Source organism: Euwallacea fornicatus, chromosome 13 (genome assembly GCF_040115645.1).
Source record: "Euwallacea fornicatus isolate EFF26 chromosome 13, ASM4011564v1, whole genome shotgun sequence".
In the NCBI taxonomy this organism is placed as follows: domain Eukaryota; kingdom Metazoa; phylum Arthropoda; class Insecta; order Coleoptera; family Curculionidae; genus Euwallacea; species Euwallacea fornicatus.
The window spans coordinates 2744645-2761206 of NC_089553.1; the positions used below are offsets into that span (position 1 = coordinate 2744645).

Consider the following 16562-nt stretch of genomic DNA (forward strand, 5'->3'; position numbering starts at 1 on the left):
GTCAAAAATTTCAATAGTTGCCTTATTTCCCAAATTACAATTTGCTTTGTCAGTAGAGTAATTGAGTTGATTAGGTGCTTATGAGTTTGTTAGGAGTTTATTTGTTGAATCGTGTTTCTTGTGATAAAAGCTGAACGTTGACAAAACGCGATAAAATCCTTTGCAGCATATCGGAGACCCTGTTGCGATGATTTTGGCATTGGTTATACTCTGCTTGGCCCCAAATTGGGGGGCGAGCGTCAATAGTGGTGCGCAAAAGACTTTGTTCGGAGCTCCGGAACCCTCTGTGGGCACGATATTTAATTTCATTCAAGAGGACACTCCTGACTTTACCGAGGAGTCAATGCATAGGTTTAGAAGGACAGCTGAGCCCGACACTACAAGTAGTATTGATGATGAGTTTGCCGTATTCAAGGTACCTTTAATGTTTAACAGTACTTAATTGCTTAAGATTAGTTTTCACTGAACTCGTTTTTTCTGTAAGTAAATAGCCAAAGATAAAGGTGTCATGAATGTATATACAGAATGTCCCAAATTGTTTGCCTGCAAGTGGATATTTGTCATCATTAACGCAAAGATACAAACGATGTGTTGTTAAAAAGTGCTACTATCAATGTCACTAGGAAATCTTTCAAGAAGGGATCTTTATTATAATATATCAGAGGATTAAGACATGAGGTTAGCTTTTCTTTATTGTTAATGTTATTAAAGATATTCTATGTTGATGCATAATTTGGAACAACCTGTAAACCACCATAGGTTCTTGTCATCAACAGTAAACTACCTTAAAGAAATTGAGTAGAAAACTAGTTTTTACTTAGCCTCAGGAGTAGGACAGACAGATAAAACAGGTATTTTTAACAACAATCTTATCAGACGTACATATTTTCCAAATATTTGTAGATAACAACTTGGAAAATAATAATTTGAGTGACTAATAAGCCACGATGTAATAGATTGGTTTAAAAACAAATTTTAATTTGCAATACCAATTGATTTATGAGAAGTTTCAAATAAGTATTTTTTTTATGATTTAGCAGATGTTGCTCAAATTAGGAGCAAAATTATAAATATAGTGTTAACTTTTATATTAAGCTAGTTTTCACAGAAACGAAGGAAGAACCTGATTAGTACTTGAACGTTATGTCAATATTTTTATGGAAATTAGCTTGCAAGTATAAATAGTGAATGCCCCCCATAATAGCAGTCTTGATTGAATAAAATATTAGATATAATTTTTTAGTCTAAAAAAGCAATTTTATAACTATGCAAAAAGATATAGCAGTGGTTCATTGCATGAAACGAAAAACATTATTCATTTTCTAAAAAAAAAATCAATGTCAAACGTGAATCATAAATAGTTGGTTTTTATTATTAATGCATTTAGGTAAACCACTTAAATGATAGCCACAAACAATTAATGGTTCACTGGGTGGGCGAAAACAGTAAAGTTGTTATATGTCTGGCCCGAGATCCTGCCGTTTCCCTGTTTGATTTTAAACCTGCAAGTCCATCAGCCGTTTTCATTTCATACGACGACGGGGACACTTACATTAATAAAACTGAGCAGTTCAAGTTGCTCAATGGCAGCTATGCTACATTGGAGAAGTTCTACAACCACCCCAGATATAATACCCATGTACGTTTCCTATACCCACTTGGAAATAGAGGCGCAATTGTAACAATGCATTTTTAGTTCGTGTTTACGGACGTCCTTCATAACATGCTTTACTTAACCACAAATCACGGTAAGGACTTCCAAAGAATTGCGTTGAAATTCACCCCAAGTGAGTTGTCTTTTCACGACTTATTTTCGAATATATTCGTAATATTGGATAAGAATGACACAAACAACAAGGTTCGTGGGACCTTTTGGGTTTGAATAAAAGGTTTTATAGCAATGTATTGCAGTTATGGATTACTGAGGATTTTGGAAAAACGTTTAAGCAAGCCCATGAATTTGTCAAAGCTTTCTTCTGGATTAAAGAAGGCGACACACAAAGGTTACTTGTGCAGAGAAACGAGCCAAATGGCCTCGGAAGCATAATTCATTCGAGCAATCTGTTCAGGAATCGCGTGAGCCAGGTGTACGCCACCAACATTAAGGATTTTTTCATTAAAGGCGATTATCTTTTTACCACCAAGAACAATTCTAAGGTAAGTTCCACTTAAAGGCAGCTGCGTCTGGCACAATTGCCACGGGCAACTTTCCTAATTGGAAAATTGCTCCCACTTAGGATTAATAAAATAACACGTCCGGGACGAAGTAAAAATATTACCCACACTTTGACCCGACTCACTGAATATGCCTTGTTTACAGTCTAAATATAAAGACCCTTGTTTATTTGCTTTTTGAATGTCGTTTATTTGATAAAGATTCATTGTGCTTTTGTTCCAGCTAACACGAAAAACAGTGTTTAGAGACGAATTATTGACAACATACAGGGTGGTCAAAATTTTATTTTATTGGAATTCTTTTTACATTTTAGGGCGGACTTGATTTGTACGTCTCCTATAAACTGAGTAAACAGCTACCTTGCGTTTTTGACACTACAGAGGAAGTGTCCAATTTCTTTATTGCTGACGTCACTGGCGGTAGAGCCCTGGTAGCGACCAGTCATTCAACAACCAGTTCCAACCTATATGTTTCCGACAACTTGAATGGCAAATATGGAAAGGTGTGGTTTACTTTGTCCATAGAGGACGTCTTTGCATTTTTCCCGAACAGTACTTGGCAAGGCACATTGCTACAGTAAGTTGGAAAAGAAAATTATTTGTCAAGCATTTAGATTAGCTGTATCCTTAAGAGAACAGAATTATTTGAGTAACATTCAAAAGTAAACTATCGGAGAAACTGTATAACATTAAATACTTGTAACAAGTCAATTATTTAATGTTAATTCCTTTACTAGAAGGTCAGAATTTAAACCAGGGCTTCTTGATAATTTGGTGAATCGCCAGGTCTCTAGTCGGTACCGATCGTTGCTATGATTTGACTAGGTGTAGTGGAAATTTTACAGTATGGTGTTACACAAATCAATAGCATATCATATCCCTTAAATTCATTTTCTCACAATTTGAATGGTAGAGACAACAACTTTCAAATTGTTTAATCAATTTTTCTTTAGCCACATATCAGAAGAACCATTTGCCGACGTTTACAAAGTAGAGGGCCTGACCGGCATCTACATCGCTTCAAAAGTTACTTCAAAACCCATTAATAATAACCTGGGACCGCAGCATTTATCCACTCTCATCACCTTCGATCACGGAGCTTCCTGGAGACCAATCCAAGCTCCTGCAATGGATGTTGAAGGGCAGGAAACGTGCATTTTATCCAACGGATGCTCTTTACACTTGAGCCAGAAATTCAGTCAACTGTACCCTGAAAGCCGATCGGCTCCTATTTTGTCGAGCAAATCGGCGCCCGGCACCATAATTGCCACGGGGGTGCTGGGATCGAGCTTAAAAGGACATTATGGTGTTTATATTAGTTTGGATGGAGGCTTAACATGGAGGCAAACTTTAAGGGAGCTGTATTTGTTCAATATGGGCGATCACGGAGGGATTTTGTCCGCGGTGAAATACCACAAAACTAAAGGAGAGACCCGAAGCATTTTGTTTTCGACCGATGAAGGGGAAACTTGGAATATTACCCAATTCCACAACGATGAAATACGACTGTATGGATTAATGACTGAACCTGGAGAGAACACTACGGTGTTCACAATGTTCGGATCTTTGCCGAAAGAACACAACTGGATAATTGTCAAGGCAGATTTCAGCAAGGCCTTACCTAAAATGTGCACCGAGGAAGACTACAAGATGTGGTCTCCCAGTCAGAGTGACGATACTCGTAGCTACATTCCTTGCGTAATGGGGGAACAAACAACTTATCAACGAAGACTTCGATATGCGCGATGTTTAAATGGACAGGATTACACTAGAGTGGTTTCAAAGAAACCTTGCGATTGCGATGTGTTGGATTTCGAGTGTGATTTTGGTTTCAAGAAAGTTCTGAATAAAGTACCAAGATGTGTTCAAGATAAAATTTTCATTAGTTATGATCCATTTAAAGCACCAGAATCGTGCAAGCCTGGAGAGTTTTATATGCGCACTAAAGGATATAGGAAAATTCCAGGAGATCAGTGTGTTCAAGGCTTCGGACAACATTATCTTCCCGACAATGTGCCTTGTCCTTTTAAGGAAATTGATGATTTTCTTTTGTTCGCCCAACGGGAAAACATTTCCCGTTATAATTTAATCACTCATACTCTCGAGCCCTTGCCAATTAAAAATCTAAAGAATGTAATAGCCATTGATTTTGATATGGAAAACAATTGCATTTATTGGGCGGACATAAACTTGGATACCATCAATAGGCAGTGTTTCTCTAATGGAAGTAAACTAGAAACTTTGGTTTCTAACGATTTGGCGTCGATTGAAGGAATGGCCTATGATTGGATCTCTAAAACTCTCTATTTTGTCGACGGGAGTAGGGCTAAGATCGAGCTTATTAGAACTGACATTAACCACAGCGGACGCATGAGGAAGACTATTTTGGACAATAAGACGTTGAAAAAACCTCGGGGAATTGCCGTACACCCTCAGGCAGGCTATTTGTTTTGGACTGATTGGTCACCGGAGATTCCATCAGTTAATCGCGCCAACTTAGACGGATCTAACACAAAAACCTTATTTGGTAGCGACAAGGTGGAGTGGCCCAATGGAATCACGGTAGACTACATCGCCAACCGTATCTATTGGGTGGATGCTCGCAGAGACTACATAGGAAGTTCCGATTTACATGGAGATGCGTTCGTCAATGTGGTGCACGCTTCCAATGTCGTCTCTCATCCGTTTGCTGTTGCTGTCTTCAAGAGCAACATGTACTGGGACGACTGGAAGAAGAATGCAATTTATAGCAGCGATAAGGATGTCTACAAAGGCATCGAGGTTGTCGTTAAGGATCTTCCAGGACTTATGGACCTGAAGGTCTATGCCCACGGTTTGCAAATCGGTAAGTAAATCACGCCTAAACTAATTTGCAGGCATTGCGTATAATCCAGGGTGAAAGTATATGGAATCATGCAATGAGTCGTTGGATGACATTATTTCATATTGTATACACCTTTTCTATTTTCCTCTTTTCCTAGGGTATTTTCTTACATAGAATTTCTTTTAAGGTAAAAACGCCTGCTTCAATGCCTCCTGCAGCCATATCTGCGTAGGCCTACCCAAAAACAAGTTCACTTGCCTTTGCCCGGATGGCATGGATGTTAGCAAAGAGGGCGCCTGCCTCTGTCCCGGTGGGTATCCCCCCTTGAGCAACGGCACCTGTGCCTCAGTAGGCAGTTCCTGTAGTACCGAGCATTTCTCCTGCGGAAACGGGCTCTGCGTGCCAAGAGGATGGATATGCGACGGGGAAGACGATTGCGGAGATAATTCAGACGAGTTAAGGTGTGGGCTTTCTACGTGTCCGTTCAATTTTCACACTTGTGGTGACGGAAAGTGCTTGCCACCTTATTGGAAATGCGACTACGACACTGATTGCTTAGATGGGTCGGATGAGAAAAATTGTCCTAAGCAGAATTGTACGGACAATCAGTTTCAGTGCGAGAATGGGAGATGCATATCTAAGAATTGGAGATGTGATGGGGAGAACGATTGCCGGGACAATTCAGATGAATTAGGCTGTGATCCGAATGTACCCACACAGTGTAAAGACGATGAATTTACATGCGCTGGCGGGGCTGTTAAGTGCATTCCCAGCACGTGGAAGTGCGATGAAGAGCCCGATTGTCGGGACGGTACAGATGAATTAGAGTGCGAACAAAATGTCTGTTCAGATACGCAATTTGCTTGCGGGCCTCCGCGTAACCGCTGCATATTCCAGACGTGGGTCTGCGATGGAGATAGCGATTGCTTCGATGGCAGAGATGAAAAAAATTGCACCAGCAACAAACCGGAGATATCTAAAATACCATCCGCTTTCCAACCCAAGAACAGAACGTGTCAGGACTGGATGTTCAAGTGCAAAAACGAACACTGCATTCCCTTTTGGTGGAGATGTGATTCTGTAGAAGACTGCGAGGATGCCAGTGATGAATTGGAGTGCTCTAAAGTGATACCTACAGGAAGTCCTGCAGTTTCTACCTCGACAAGACGTCCTACCGTAGTTTGCGGAAACAATCAGTTCAGATGCCTTTCAGGTAACTGTATTCAATCTTCATGGGTGTGTGATGGAAGTCAAGATTGTCCCAATGGAGAAGACGAGCAGAGCTGCGAAGAGTCCACAGTTTGTCACTTGACTCAATTCAAGTGTACAATGGACGGAAGTTGCATTTCTAGGGCGAAAGTTTGCAATGGAATCCCTGACTGTCCGGATCAATCTGACGAAACCTATTGCCAAGAGGCATATTTACCCAACGAACCTGCAACTCCAAGCTGCAGCATCGGATTCTTCCCTTGTGACGGAGGAAGCTGTTTCCCTTTGTCGGTGAGGTGCGATGGCAAAGCTCATTGTTCCGACGGCTACGATGAGCATAATTGCACTAACAAACAAAGAGTCTATCAAGTAATGCAAATGGGGATAGGTATAAAGGATTCAAATGAGAACAGCCTGCTTTTATACTGGGCCTTTGCCCCTTTGAAGTCTGACGTAAAGCTGGAATTTTTGCCCTCGATTAGCAAGACTTCTGAAGGGAAGTGGCGTAACGAGAGCTGGATCGATGAAACCGAATTCAAATTCAAGGGGTTGCAGCCTTTCACCCGATACAATATGACTGTGTTTGTGCGGGAAAAGGGGAAAAGTACCGTCTTTCCTCCAGCTAGATATTATATCTACACTACTCAAGAGGGAGTACCTTCTGCCCCATTAAATGTCCGTGCCAAACAGCAAAACGGCTCGCACGTGCTGGTTTCATGGGATAAACCTCTGAATCCCAATGGGATAATTAAAAACTACCAAATCCTTTGGACGCCTGCAGAATCCCCTCCAATCAAACTGAAACTAAACGGAAACGAAACGTCTCATCTCCTCTCTGCTGATTTCCAACACAACCAGTCGTACACTTTCGTAGTTTCCGCCTTCAATGGGAAATATGAGGGAAGTCAATCTTCTCCAGCGACCATTTTCTTTGATGGTGAGACTGTAGTTCATGCAGTTCATCATTTGGTGGTGACTCAGAAGAATGTTAATACCACCGGAGAAGCTTCTAATGTGAAGCTTTCGTGGTCTTACGAAGGTCATGCAGATATGTTCATCATCAACGTCACCACTCCTCGTGACTACCCGCATCTGCCGTCATACACAACAAAGGATCACAACATTTCCTTAATTCTAGCTCCGGGTGTTAAATATTTCTTAGAAATATACGCTATTTGCAATGGGTTTGATGGCCCTCGGTCTAGGGTGAAGTTTACCATTGCAGGCACCGAGTTGCCCTCTATTGAAATTACACAGTTGAAAGTCATGAAGGATGTGGGGACTTCTGTGAAGCTGTCGTGGGATCGCCCTGTGAAAACTGCTAAAGTGACATGGGAGTATGGAGTTTATTATGGTACTACTTTGATGGAGCTTTACAAACGTGAGTTTCTAATGTTAAAGTTTATAATAGTTTCTTTTGATTTAGTATCTATTAACAAAAAATTGGCTTCTTTGAAATATTGTTGCTCGTTATACCTTAATCAACGGACTAAAGTTATGTATTTAATGTCGTTTTTTTGTGTATGCCTGGTTGCCTATGCACGACTCAACTGTATTACGCAGAACAAAAATTACGAGGGTAGATTCCAAAGTTTAATCCAGCTTGCAGCTCTTTTAAGCGCGATTTGTATTTTTCACGCTCACTGGAAGTCTTTAGAAAGAGTTCGTTACCGATCATTCTTGCAGTTTCTTTTTTGATTGTTAGACGGTTTATCTGTAAGTTTTTATTTATACCAGTGCCTGGTACTTAACGGCACTTGTAAAACACCCCTGGTAACGTTTGTCATTTCGGAATAACACAGTGGGAGGGACTGTCTAATAGTTAGGAAATTTGGATTTTCTTTTTGTTTTCGATATTCTTCTGCTGAATATACAAAAATGTAGAATACATTTTTGATTAGTTTTATTTTAATCCATAGACGGGAGTTTCTTTATATCCAACGATGTTTTTTACAGCTGCATCTTACAATACATCTAGCCTAAGCGCCACCATATCCAACTTGGAAGCCTGCGAAACCTATTTATTCTCCGTGGGTTTAGTGGGTCCCTTTGGCGTCGGACCGTTTTTAAACCAACATAAATATCAACAAGTCTTAATTACGACCTCAAACCCAAAAGCTCCCCCCAAGAACCTGAAAGTGGAGCCGCAAATCGATCCAGCAAACCCTTTAAAGATGGTCATCAGCTGGGAACCCAGTTGCGGCCCAACCGAAAATGTCTCCTATATTGTAAGTCATAACACTGTTTCGGCAGTTAATTGGATTGAGAAATTACTTATTTGCAGATTTATATTACTGAGACAACTACCAATAGGTTTTGGGCTTTAAATGTGAAAAACAAGTTGAATCATACCGTCAAAGTTGAGCACGGAGGTATATATAGTATCAGTGTTTCGAACTCGGCTGCCAACGCTACAGAATCCAAACCGGTAATCTATGAAGCCCCTCAAATTTATCCTCCATCAGGGGTGAAACTTATTCCTGAGGTTAATGGCAGTTTTTCCCTGTTCTGGAACGAGCCAGATGTTAAACCAAACGGTCCCTTCTCATACGAAATCTTAGTTCAAGATGGATTAATTCTTAACGAAACCACTGCCCAAAAATTTAATGTTGATGGCCCTCCTTTTGTTTACACCAACGATTCCTCGATGATTTACTCTTTCGCCGTGAGAATTAAAACTAAAAAGGGCTTAAGCTCTTCTCGTTCAGAGACTTTAAGTAAAATCAGCGAGAAATTGATTGTGGAAAGTTCAGTCAATTTACCCGCGATCATAATCCCGAGTTTGTTGATTTTAATCTCGTTGATTGCGGTGATTTTGTTCTTGGTGATCCGTAACCGGCGTCTCCAAAACAGTTTTGTACGTTTCGCAAGTTCTCATTATAGTTCTCGCTCGGGAGCTGCAACTTTTGACGACAACGGGCTGGAAGAGGAGGAAAGTCCCAGAATTATGGGTTTTTCTGACGATGAGCCTCTGGTTGTAGCTTAGTAATAAATCAGTATTTTACGAGAACTGAGACTTCGTTGGTTACCAGGGTTGGTCTGATTAATGACAGTATTGTCCAATATTCTATAAGTAAATTTAGAATTGTTGTAACATTTTCAAATTTATATGTATTTCTATGATTGCTCATATTAACCAGCAATATGATAATTAAAAAATGAAAACACACTATTTTTCATTTTCTTAATTACACTTGAAAGCTGCGTTTGTGAATTCAGTTCTTGTAAATTCAGATGAATTAGTGAAAATAACATTGGCCATGTTCAACAGAGGCAACAGTTCTGCAAATGTTGGAACTTCTTGTGCATAATGCAATAAGTTGCACATCTATTACTTTTGCTGAATTTGGCCATTGAAACTCCACATTTCGTGCTCATGGTTTTGTACAGACTATTGTAGGGTTATTATTTTTAAGTCAAATTTCTGTGATATCTTGAGTTAGGTTTTTTGAGAGTTTGCGTAATGGGAATTTGACTGTGGATTATGTTTAGCTTCTACTGTACCTTGACTAAATACCTAATGTTGTACGTTAGCTCAAATAAAGACATATACCTATATGAATTTGTTATTTTATTTTCCTGTTAAAAATCCCTTGTGAATGTCCAGTATCAAAAGATACGAATGTTGACAATTACTCTAAATATACCTCTTCGTATTTCTGTATTCCTGATACAAAATGTAAAATTTCAGTGAAATGTGCATGCATAATAACTTGTCGAAAGTCGTTCGAGAACTATCAGGAGCTAAATAATTTACCTCCTTGTACTTCTGCTTTCCTGATAGGAACTGTAATATTTTGAGTAATATGCTACTTTCAATACAGATCTTCGAAGACCTAATGGCGTACATGGTACTTTTATATTAAAAAGAAGTAAGTCAAAATTGAATGTTCCGATGTCAGCGAAATTGGGTTCCGAAGTGGACACGAGTTATCGTATGCCGCGGTCAAAATTTGAATCGGAGAATTATGATTTTCGGGTCCGAAAAATACTATGAAAATTTTTGAACCAAAAAATTGAAGTTGTGGAATTCGAGTTTTAGCCGCGGCATGTTAAAGCTACACTGTATATCTACTGCGGAATCAAATCTCATTGAAATCGGAGCACCCAATTTTCCCCTATTTTTTTAGCATAAAATTTCCATGCACCTTATTGTCACTAAAAATAAAATTTTTGGCCTCAAAGTTTGGTCTTTGCAAAATCAATGACGTACTTCACAGCTTTATTTCAAAAAGTTAAGTAAAAATCCAAGGAAAACAAATTTATTTATTTAAAATAAGCAAGATTTACCACTAAAAATTAGAATATAATAAATCGATTTAAACTAAATACGATTTTTGATTTTGGCATTTATTAGCATATCAACTAATTGAACATCTCTCTCTTGTGCTTCAACCCTCTGGTGATGCATGGCAGTGGAAATTTCTAGTTGTTTCAATTTCTTATCGGCCTCCTCCAAGTACTGATCAATCTTGGAATCAATATCTTGAAACTTCTCTATCCGGTCCGCCGAGAGCTCACAATATTCGATTATTTCTTTGCTTTTAGACTTTTGAACCATTTCTTGGCACCTAGTCGAGTTAGTAGAATATTATAAATATATCTTACAAATATTAATTGTTAATTTTCCTACATTGTTATCATTTGACGAAGAGATGAAATGCAAGACTCTCTTTCTGTGTGGAGTTTTTGGACATAGTCATCAGGGTATGCAATTTCCTTTATTTTGACATGATAGTGGCCAAAACGACGGTCCCATTCTTGCAAGAGATCATCGACATTCTCTTCTTCACTGTTAGAATCACTCTCTTTGGCGTCGAAAAGTGAAACTCTTCTTTTAGAAGCTTCTGAAGAAATAGTACGAAAAATTTCGCCTTGATTGATTATCTCATTACCGGAACTTTCGGACATTTTGTTTATTAAAAATATTTGTTTCAAACTTCCGTTACACAATACGTTTTTTCGGCAAAAAGATATGAATTGAATTGATCCGTCAGCTGTTCTACAACCAATCAGATTTAATCTCAATACAATTAGCCAATAGGATTAACCTAAAATCAGCTGACAGGAATCAGTCCGAATCTGAAAATCCTTTTCCTAACAAGCCAATTTTATTATAAACCTTAGTCACGGGGCGAATGACTATTTTACGTCTCAATTTCACACTAGTAAATAAAGGAAATATAACTAGTATGCGCTATTCAGGCTAGTTTTGTGACAGACAAGACAGTGACATTTACTGTCACTGTCTTGTCAGCACCAGTCCGTTTCCCGTCACCAAGTTTTCATTTGTCATCTTGACAAACAAAAAAAAATTGGCATGGTTGGAAAATTTTGGAAATTTGTGTAATATACATTATTCAATAATTAAATGAGTAGTATTACAAAAATAAAGAAAAACTGCGAATAATACAGTATCGATTTATGATCCGTTGATTTAGAGTTTATGACAACTACTTTAAATAATTGTTACATCTTCTTAAAAAGGGGAAAATGTACGTGTTTGTGCGGACAAGTCGTTTGAGAAATTCCTGCTCAAAACTGTGGAATTGTAAGTATTTTCATTACGTTTCTCAATATATTTGGGGTTAGAATTATAGAAATTAATATTTCATTATGTAAGTTGAATGGAAATTATCTGTTGTCAAGCAAAACAAGGTGTTTGGAAGTAGGGTGTTTTTATTTTAACTTTTTATTTAATTCTTTCGGTGAAAATAAGAAAAAAGTTTCTATGGACATGAGTCCGAGAATAAATTCTAAGGGAGCTACAGCATTTTGAAGATAGCGCCCCATAAAGATTTTTTCTAAATATTTTAAATATCACTCCAGTTAGATGGATATAATTTCAATTTAGAGACTACTAAGCTAAAAAATGTACTACAAATCTGCTATTGATATTAAAAAATTTCTATTGCTGTCAGTGGGATAGAATACAAGAGGTTGTGACTAAATATGTATGACTTACATATGTTTTGAATAGCACTATGCATTTTGACAGCAAAATTTAGAACTGGTTTTCAAATTTTTATTTACCGTAACTTTTGCCTCATTATCACCTAATGAATTGGTTATTAATCCTATGCACCCTGTACATCAAATATTAATTTAGGTTCATGGCAGGGTTACTTAAACTACTCCTGTACATGTGCTTCAATCTCTCATTCGACAAATGTTGCGCGTCAAGACTGTCGAAAACTGTATAGAAACTCATATATCTTGTCCAGTCAATCAGGGATCTTAATTTGTCCTGAAATTTCTGTGAACAATGTATTAAAACCACTGAGAATTGATGCAAGGTGAGTGAAACTCAAAGTACTCAGACTAAATAATTTTAAGTAGAACTGAGTTAAATCTTAATGCTTTTCCCAACTTCCAGGTTTATATCCTTATCTGCATTTCATTATGACAAGGAACCATTAAAACCCTCCTCAAAAATTGAAGTAACTGTTCAGGAATTAAAAAAACAAAAAGAAGAAGTAGCAAAAATCCCTGAACTCGCGCCCAGTAAAGTGGTAAAAAAGTCCCTGAAGCAAAAAATTGTAGATGAACTTGTTCATTATTACCATGGCTTCCGCTTGCTGGGCATAGATGTAAAGATATCAGCAGGTCTGGTTTGGAGGGTGCTGAAAGGAAAAACCTTAACAAGGCGAGAATATCGGCTGCTCACTCGAACTGTTGGAGATTTGTTTCGATTACTGCCGTTTTCAGTGTTCATTATTGTACCTTTTATGGAGCTTCTCTTGCCTGTTTTCATTAAATTATTCCCTGGAATGTTGCCCAGTACATTCCAGACAACTTCTGAGAAAGAGGATAAAGTAAAACAAAACTTGAAAGTTAAATTGGAAATGGCGAAATTTCTGCAGGTGATTTTTTAAATGAATTTGCTGTCTTTATTTGACAATCTCTTTATTTCCAGGGCACTTTAGATAGCATGTCAGTACAACACAAGGATCGATATTCTGAGAGAGCCAAAGAATTTGTTGAGTGGTTTGGCAAAGTTCGTACTTCAGGCCAAGCTGTCTCGAATGAGGACATAATGAAATTTTCCAAGTTGTTTGAGGATGAAATTACCTTGGATTCCTTAACCCGAAGCCAGCTAATGGCTTTATGTAGAGTGTTAGATGTTCATACTTTAGGAACTAACAATTTTTTACGGTATTGAGTTGCATAAAACTTGTTATATTAAAAGAGTTTCATGGTTTTTTATAGTTTCCAACTTAGGATGAAACTGAGGCAGTTGGCCGCAGACGATAAGATGATACAAAAAGAAGGGGTGCATTCATTGACTTTAGGAGAGGTGCAGCAAGCTTGCAGGGCGAGAGGGATGAGAGCTTATGGGGTCTCTGAAGAACGATTACGGTCTCAGTTAAACCAATGGTTAGATTTGAGTCTAAATGAAAAGGTTTGCAGATCAAAAATGGAGGATTTTTTGATTCACTGATTTTGGTATTAGGTTCCTCCATCACTTTTACTTTTATCAAGAGCTTTAATGTTGCCGGAAACAATACCAACAAGCGATAAACTCAAGGCCACAATTTCCTCTTTACCCGAAACGATTGTCAAGCAAACCCAGGCGGCTATTGGAGAGAAAGAAGGCAAGATTGATAACAAGATTCGACTAGAATTGATCAAGGAGGAAGAAAAGAAAATTAAAGAGGAGCGCAAGGAGCATAAAGAAGAAACAAGGAAATTAGAAGAGAAAGAATTGCTCGTGGACAAAGCTCCGATTATCTCTACAACCACTACTCCAATTATTGAAGACACAGCTCTGCGGATATCCACGGAGAAGCTGGAAAGGGTTGAGAAGGTGAAAGAAGAGGACTTGCACACAAAGGACATTCAAATAATCGAGAATGCAATAGACACTGTTTCGAAAGAGAAGAAGCTGATCGTCGAGAAGGAGGAGATACAGGAACTTAAAGCAGAAATGGCCGACTATGAAGAGGACGTAGAGGACTTGGCAAAGGTGGTTGCAGACACACCACAACCTGAAATTAAAGAGACTAAAGCCGCCAAGAGACTATTTAAGAGCGTGAATAGGATGATCAGTAAAATGGATCGGTTACTGGTTGATCTGGAGAAGAAGGAGGCGCAGTTGAAGAAGGATCTGGAAACTGAAGCAAGCGACAAAAAGAAGGAGGAATTGCTGAAAATCGATGACATTGTGGCCGCCATTCAGAAGATAAAGGATGTACCGGATCAGAGTCGACTAGAAAAGATCTCTAGTGTTTTGAGGAAAATGGACGATGATCACGATGGATCTTTGAAAATTGATGACGTATTGAAGGTAAGAAATTTTCATATGTTCTGCATTTTAGAAATCTTGTAAAGATGCATCCGCAATATTCAATGTCTGGAGAATAACATCTGTTTTAGGTAATAGAAATAATCGGCAAAGAAAATGTGAAACTGAACAGTAAACAAGTGGACGAATTGATCGAACTAATCGATAAAGAGGAAATCTTGGAAGTCGAAGACAAAATCGAGAAAGCGTTGCAGAAAGACAAGGAAGCGAAGCAAGCCGAAAAGCTGTTGCGAGAGGTCAAAACCGATAATGCAGAGCTAAAATCTTCTCATCGCGAAGATCCCAACAAGGTAAAAATGGTCCAACGCCGCTTGTATCGCAAATATGAGCATAACAGGCGTTATTTAGTAAACTTTTATGTGTCTAATCACAGATTCTTGTCCCAAGGAAGAAATAGCAGAAAGTCCGGAAGTGAAAGAAGGGGCCAAATTGGAAGGAGTCAAGGGGCAAAAAGAAATTTCGGTGACCGAAACCAAGGTGGACTCCCCAATCATACCCCCGTCTGGTTTCGATAAATCAACTAAAAACGATTCCAAAATGTTGTAAAAAAGACTGCGCACAAGCGCAAAACGCTTCAATATAAGTTAAATACGGTCGTTTTTATTGTTTTGTGTGGGGATTTCTGAAATTCGCAATAGATGTAGCCATTATAGATTTAGGTTAATTTACCACTTTTAGGGCCAAACTGTACACTTATTTGCGAATTGGCTGCTAATTGTAACTCTAAATCAGTTTTCGTTGAAACGGAGCCATAGTGTTGATTAGATTCTTCGTTTCCATGGAAACTATTTTGTTGTTAAAGTTAAAAACACATTAATAATTCAGTCCATAAATTTCCAGAGCAAAAAAACTATGAAATGTAATCAAAACATATAAGAAATTACTTTCTCTTAAGTCTTTTCACTTTTCTTAAATTTCAGACGTCCCCTGTACTATAGTATTTATTTCTAAAAGTATCGGTTTTTCAGTGTCTTGCTAAATTACGTATAAAGTAACTTGCAATCAAGAATAACTTTCAATTAAAGTAAGTGTCTTCAAGAGAAATGTTTTACATATTTGTGTTTACTTCAAGTATTGGGGTTAAACTTAGCAGCAGCTTGAAAAACGCTTCGTCTGCCAGTTAGTTATTAACTGGTAGCTATCTTTTAGTATCTGGACACCGAAAAAACCGGTCCTGAATGAAATTCAATATATGAAAAGGTCAATGAAAACAAACAGTTTTCGTTAATGTTGGAAACGAATCTGCCCAATAATGGGTTCAAACGACCTGCAATTCCATTATGTAGCGGTGACTTATAGACGTGAAAGAAACGCGGGTTTTCGTAAGGCTGTTTCTTTTTTCCATTTTGGTGCAGAATGCTAGTAAGAAGTCGATAGTTATTTTGTGATATAAAATATTGGGTTTTGCGTTTATTTGAAGTGTACCTAACTGTGAAATGTAAAAGATATAAATAAACGTTATTTATGTTTTTTAAGTTATATGGTACATTATTTTCCATTCTTTTGCACAAATGAAGTTGCTGTGGGTCATTAGCCTTAACACCAGAAAGATTATTAGTACACGCTGTCTGTGAAGTATTAAATAGAAGTTTATTCATTAGTTTACGAGATTAAGGGTTACAAAGAAGGATTTGGTTAAGCGTGTTCAGTCATAATACCAAGAAAATAAATGTGATATTTTCTCTGCTCTTACCTTCAGGGCTAATGGCAGATTTACTTTTGCTCATAGACTATGATTAGAATGGTAGTTAAAGGACCTTTCAAAATTACGGGTTTTTGATAGAAAGCTAGGATGATCTGTAAAACATTCTTAATCGCCAAGTTGTCAAGAAGGGTACTACTTTCGTTACTTTATTTTCCATTGTAATTGATCGTTGGGTATTTTACAAAAATGATATTAAGATAATCAAAGGTTACAAAGAAATCGTTTTAATCGGATTCAGATCTGTTACGATTAGATGAATCTCAAAATTCAATAATGTTACCTGTAATTTTCGTATGAAGGAATCAATCTACTCTAATATTGATATGAGTAGCAATGTCGGTGAC

General features: G+C 38.0%; 2 protein-coding genes and 1 long non-coding RNA gene across 5 annotated transcripts; 2 read left to right on the forward strand and 1 right to left on the reverse strand.

Annotated features, from left to right (window-relative positions):
* Positions 1–25: 25 nt before the first annotated feature.
* On the forward strand, positions 26–9770 carry LOC136342973 (sortilin-related receptor-like). The gene is made up of 9 exons (XM_066289284.1): positions 26–415; positions 1388–1639; positions 1697–1858; positions 1912–2157; positions 2490–2752; positions 3129–5020; positions 5187–7589; positions 8165–8436; positions 8493–9770. The coding sequence occupies exons 1-9, from the start codon at positions 188–190 to the stop codon at positions 9192–9194; spliced, it is 6420 nt and encodes a 2139-aa protein (XP_066145381.1). The 5' UTR covers positions 26–187; the 3' UTR covers positions 9195–9770.
* A 684-nt stretch (positions 9771–10454) lies between these two features.
* Positions 10455–11360, reverse strand: LOC136343034 (uncharacterized). The gene is made up of 2 exons (XR_010732729.1): positions 10842–11360; positions 10455–10779 (listed from the first exon to the last, which is right to left on the reverse strand). It is a non-coding gene; the product is annotated as an uncharacterized lncRNA (long non-coding RNA).
* Positions 11361–11507: 147 nt separating this feature from the next.
* On the forward strand, positions 11508–15992 carry Letm1 (Leucine zipper and EF-hand containing transmembrane protein 1). Of its 3 annotated transcripts, none has more exons than XM_066289320.1 (8): positions 11508–11759; positions 12318–12504; positions 12585–13071; positions 13125–13363; positions 13418–13610; positions 13662–14495; positions 14585–14803; positions 14905–15135. In XM_066289320.1, exons 1-8 carry the CDS (start codon positions 11702–11704, stop codon positions 14908–14910), a joined length of 2223 nt encoding a protein of 740 aa, XP_066145417.1. In that variant the 5' UTR covers positions 11508–11701; the 3' UTR covers positions 14911–15135. The 3 variants fall into 3 exon arrangements, with proteins under 3 accessions (XP_066145417.1, XP_066145416.1, XP_066145415.1); XM_066289319.1 differs by having other exon boundaries at positions 14887–15007; XM_066289318.1 differs by having other exon boundaries at positions 11509–11759; positions 14901–15992.
* The last annotated feature ends 570 nt before the right edge of the window (positions 15993–16562 follow it).

Bases quoted from the DNA above. Each gene is read 5' to 3' on its own strand.
- Letm1 (XM_066289318.1), top strand. From the start codon at position 11,702: ATGTACGTGTTTGTGCGGACAAGTCGTTTGAGAAATTCCTGCTCAAAA. The intron at 11,760-12,317 runs GTAAGTATTTTC...ATATTAATTTAG, and splicing joins CTGCTCAAAACTGTGGAATT to GTTCATGGCAGGGTTACTTA. The intron at 14,496-14,584 runs GTAAGAAATTTT...CATCTGTTTTAG, and splicing joins AAATTGATGACGTATTGAAG to GTAATAGAAATAATCGGCAA.
- LOC136342973 (XM_066289284.1), top strand. From the start codon at position 188: ATGATTTTGGCATTGGTTATACTCTGCTTGGCCCCAAATTGGGGGGCG. The intron at 416-1,387 runs GTACCTTTAATG...TAATGCATTTAG, and splicing joins ATGAGTTTGCCGTATTCAAG to GTAAACCACTTAAATGATAG. The intron at 1,640-1,696 runs GTACGTTTCCTA...ATGCATTTTTAG, and splicing joins ACCCCAGATATAATACCCAT to TTCGTGTTTACGGACGTCCT.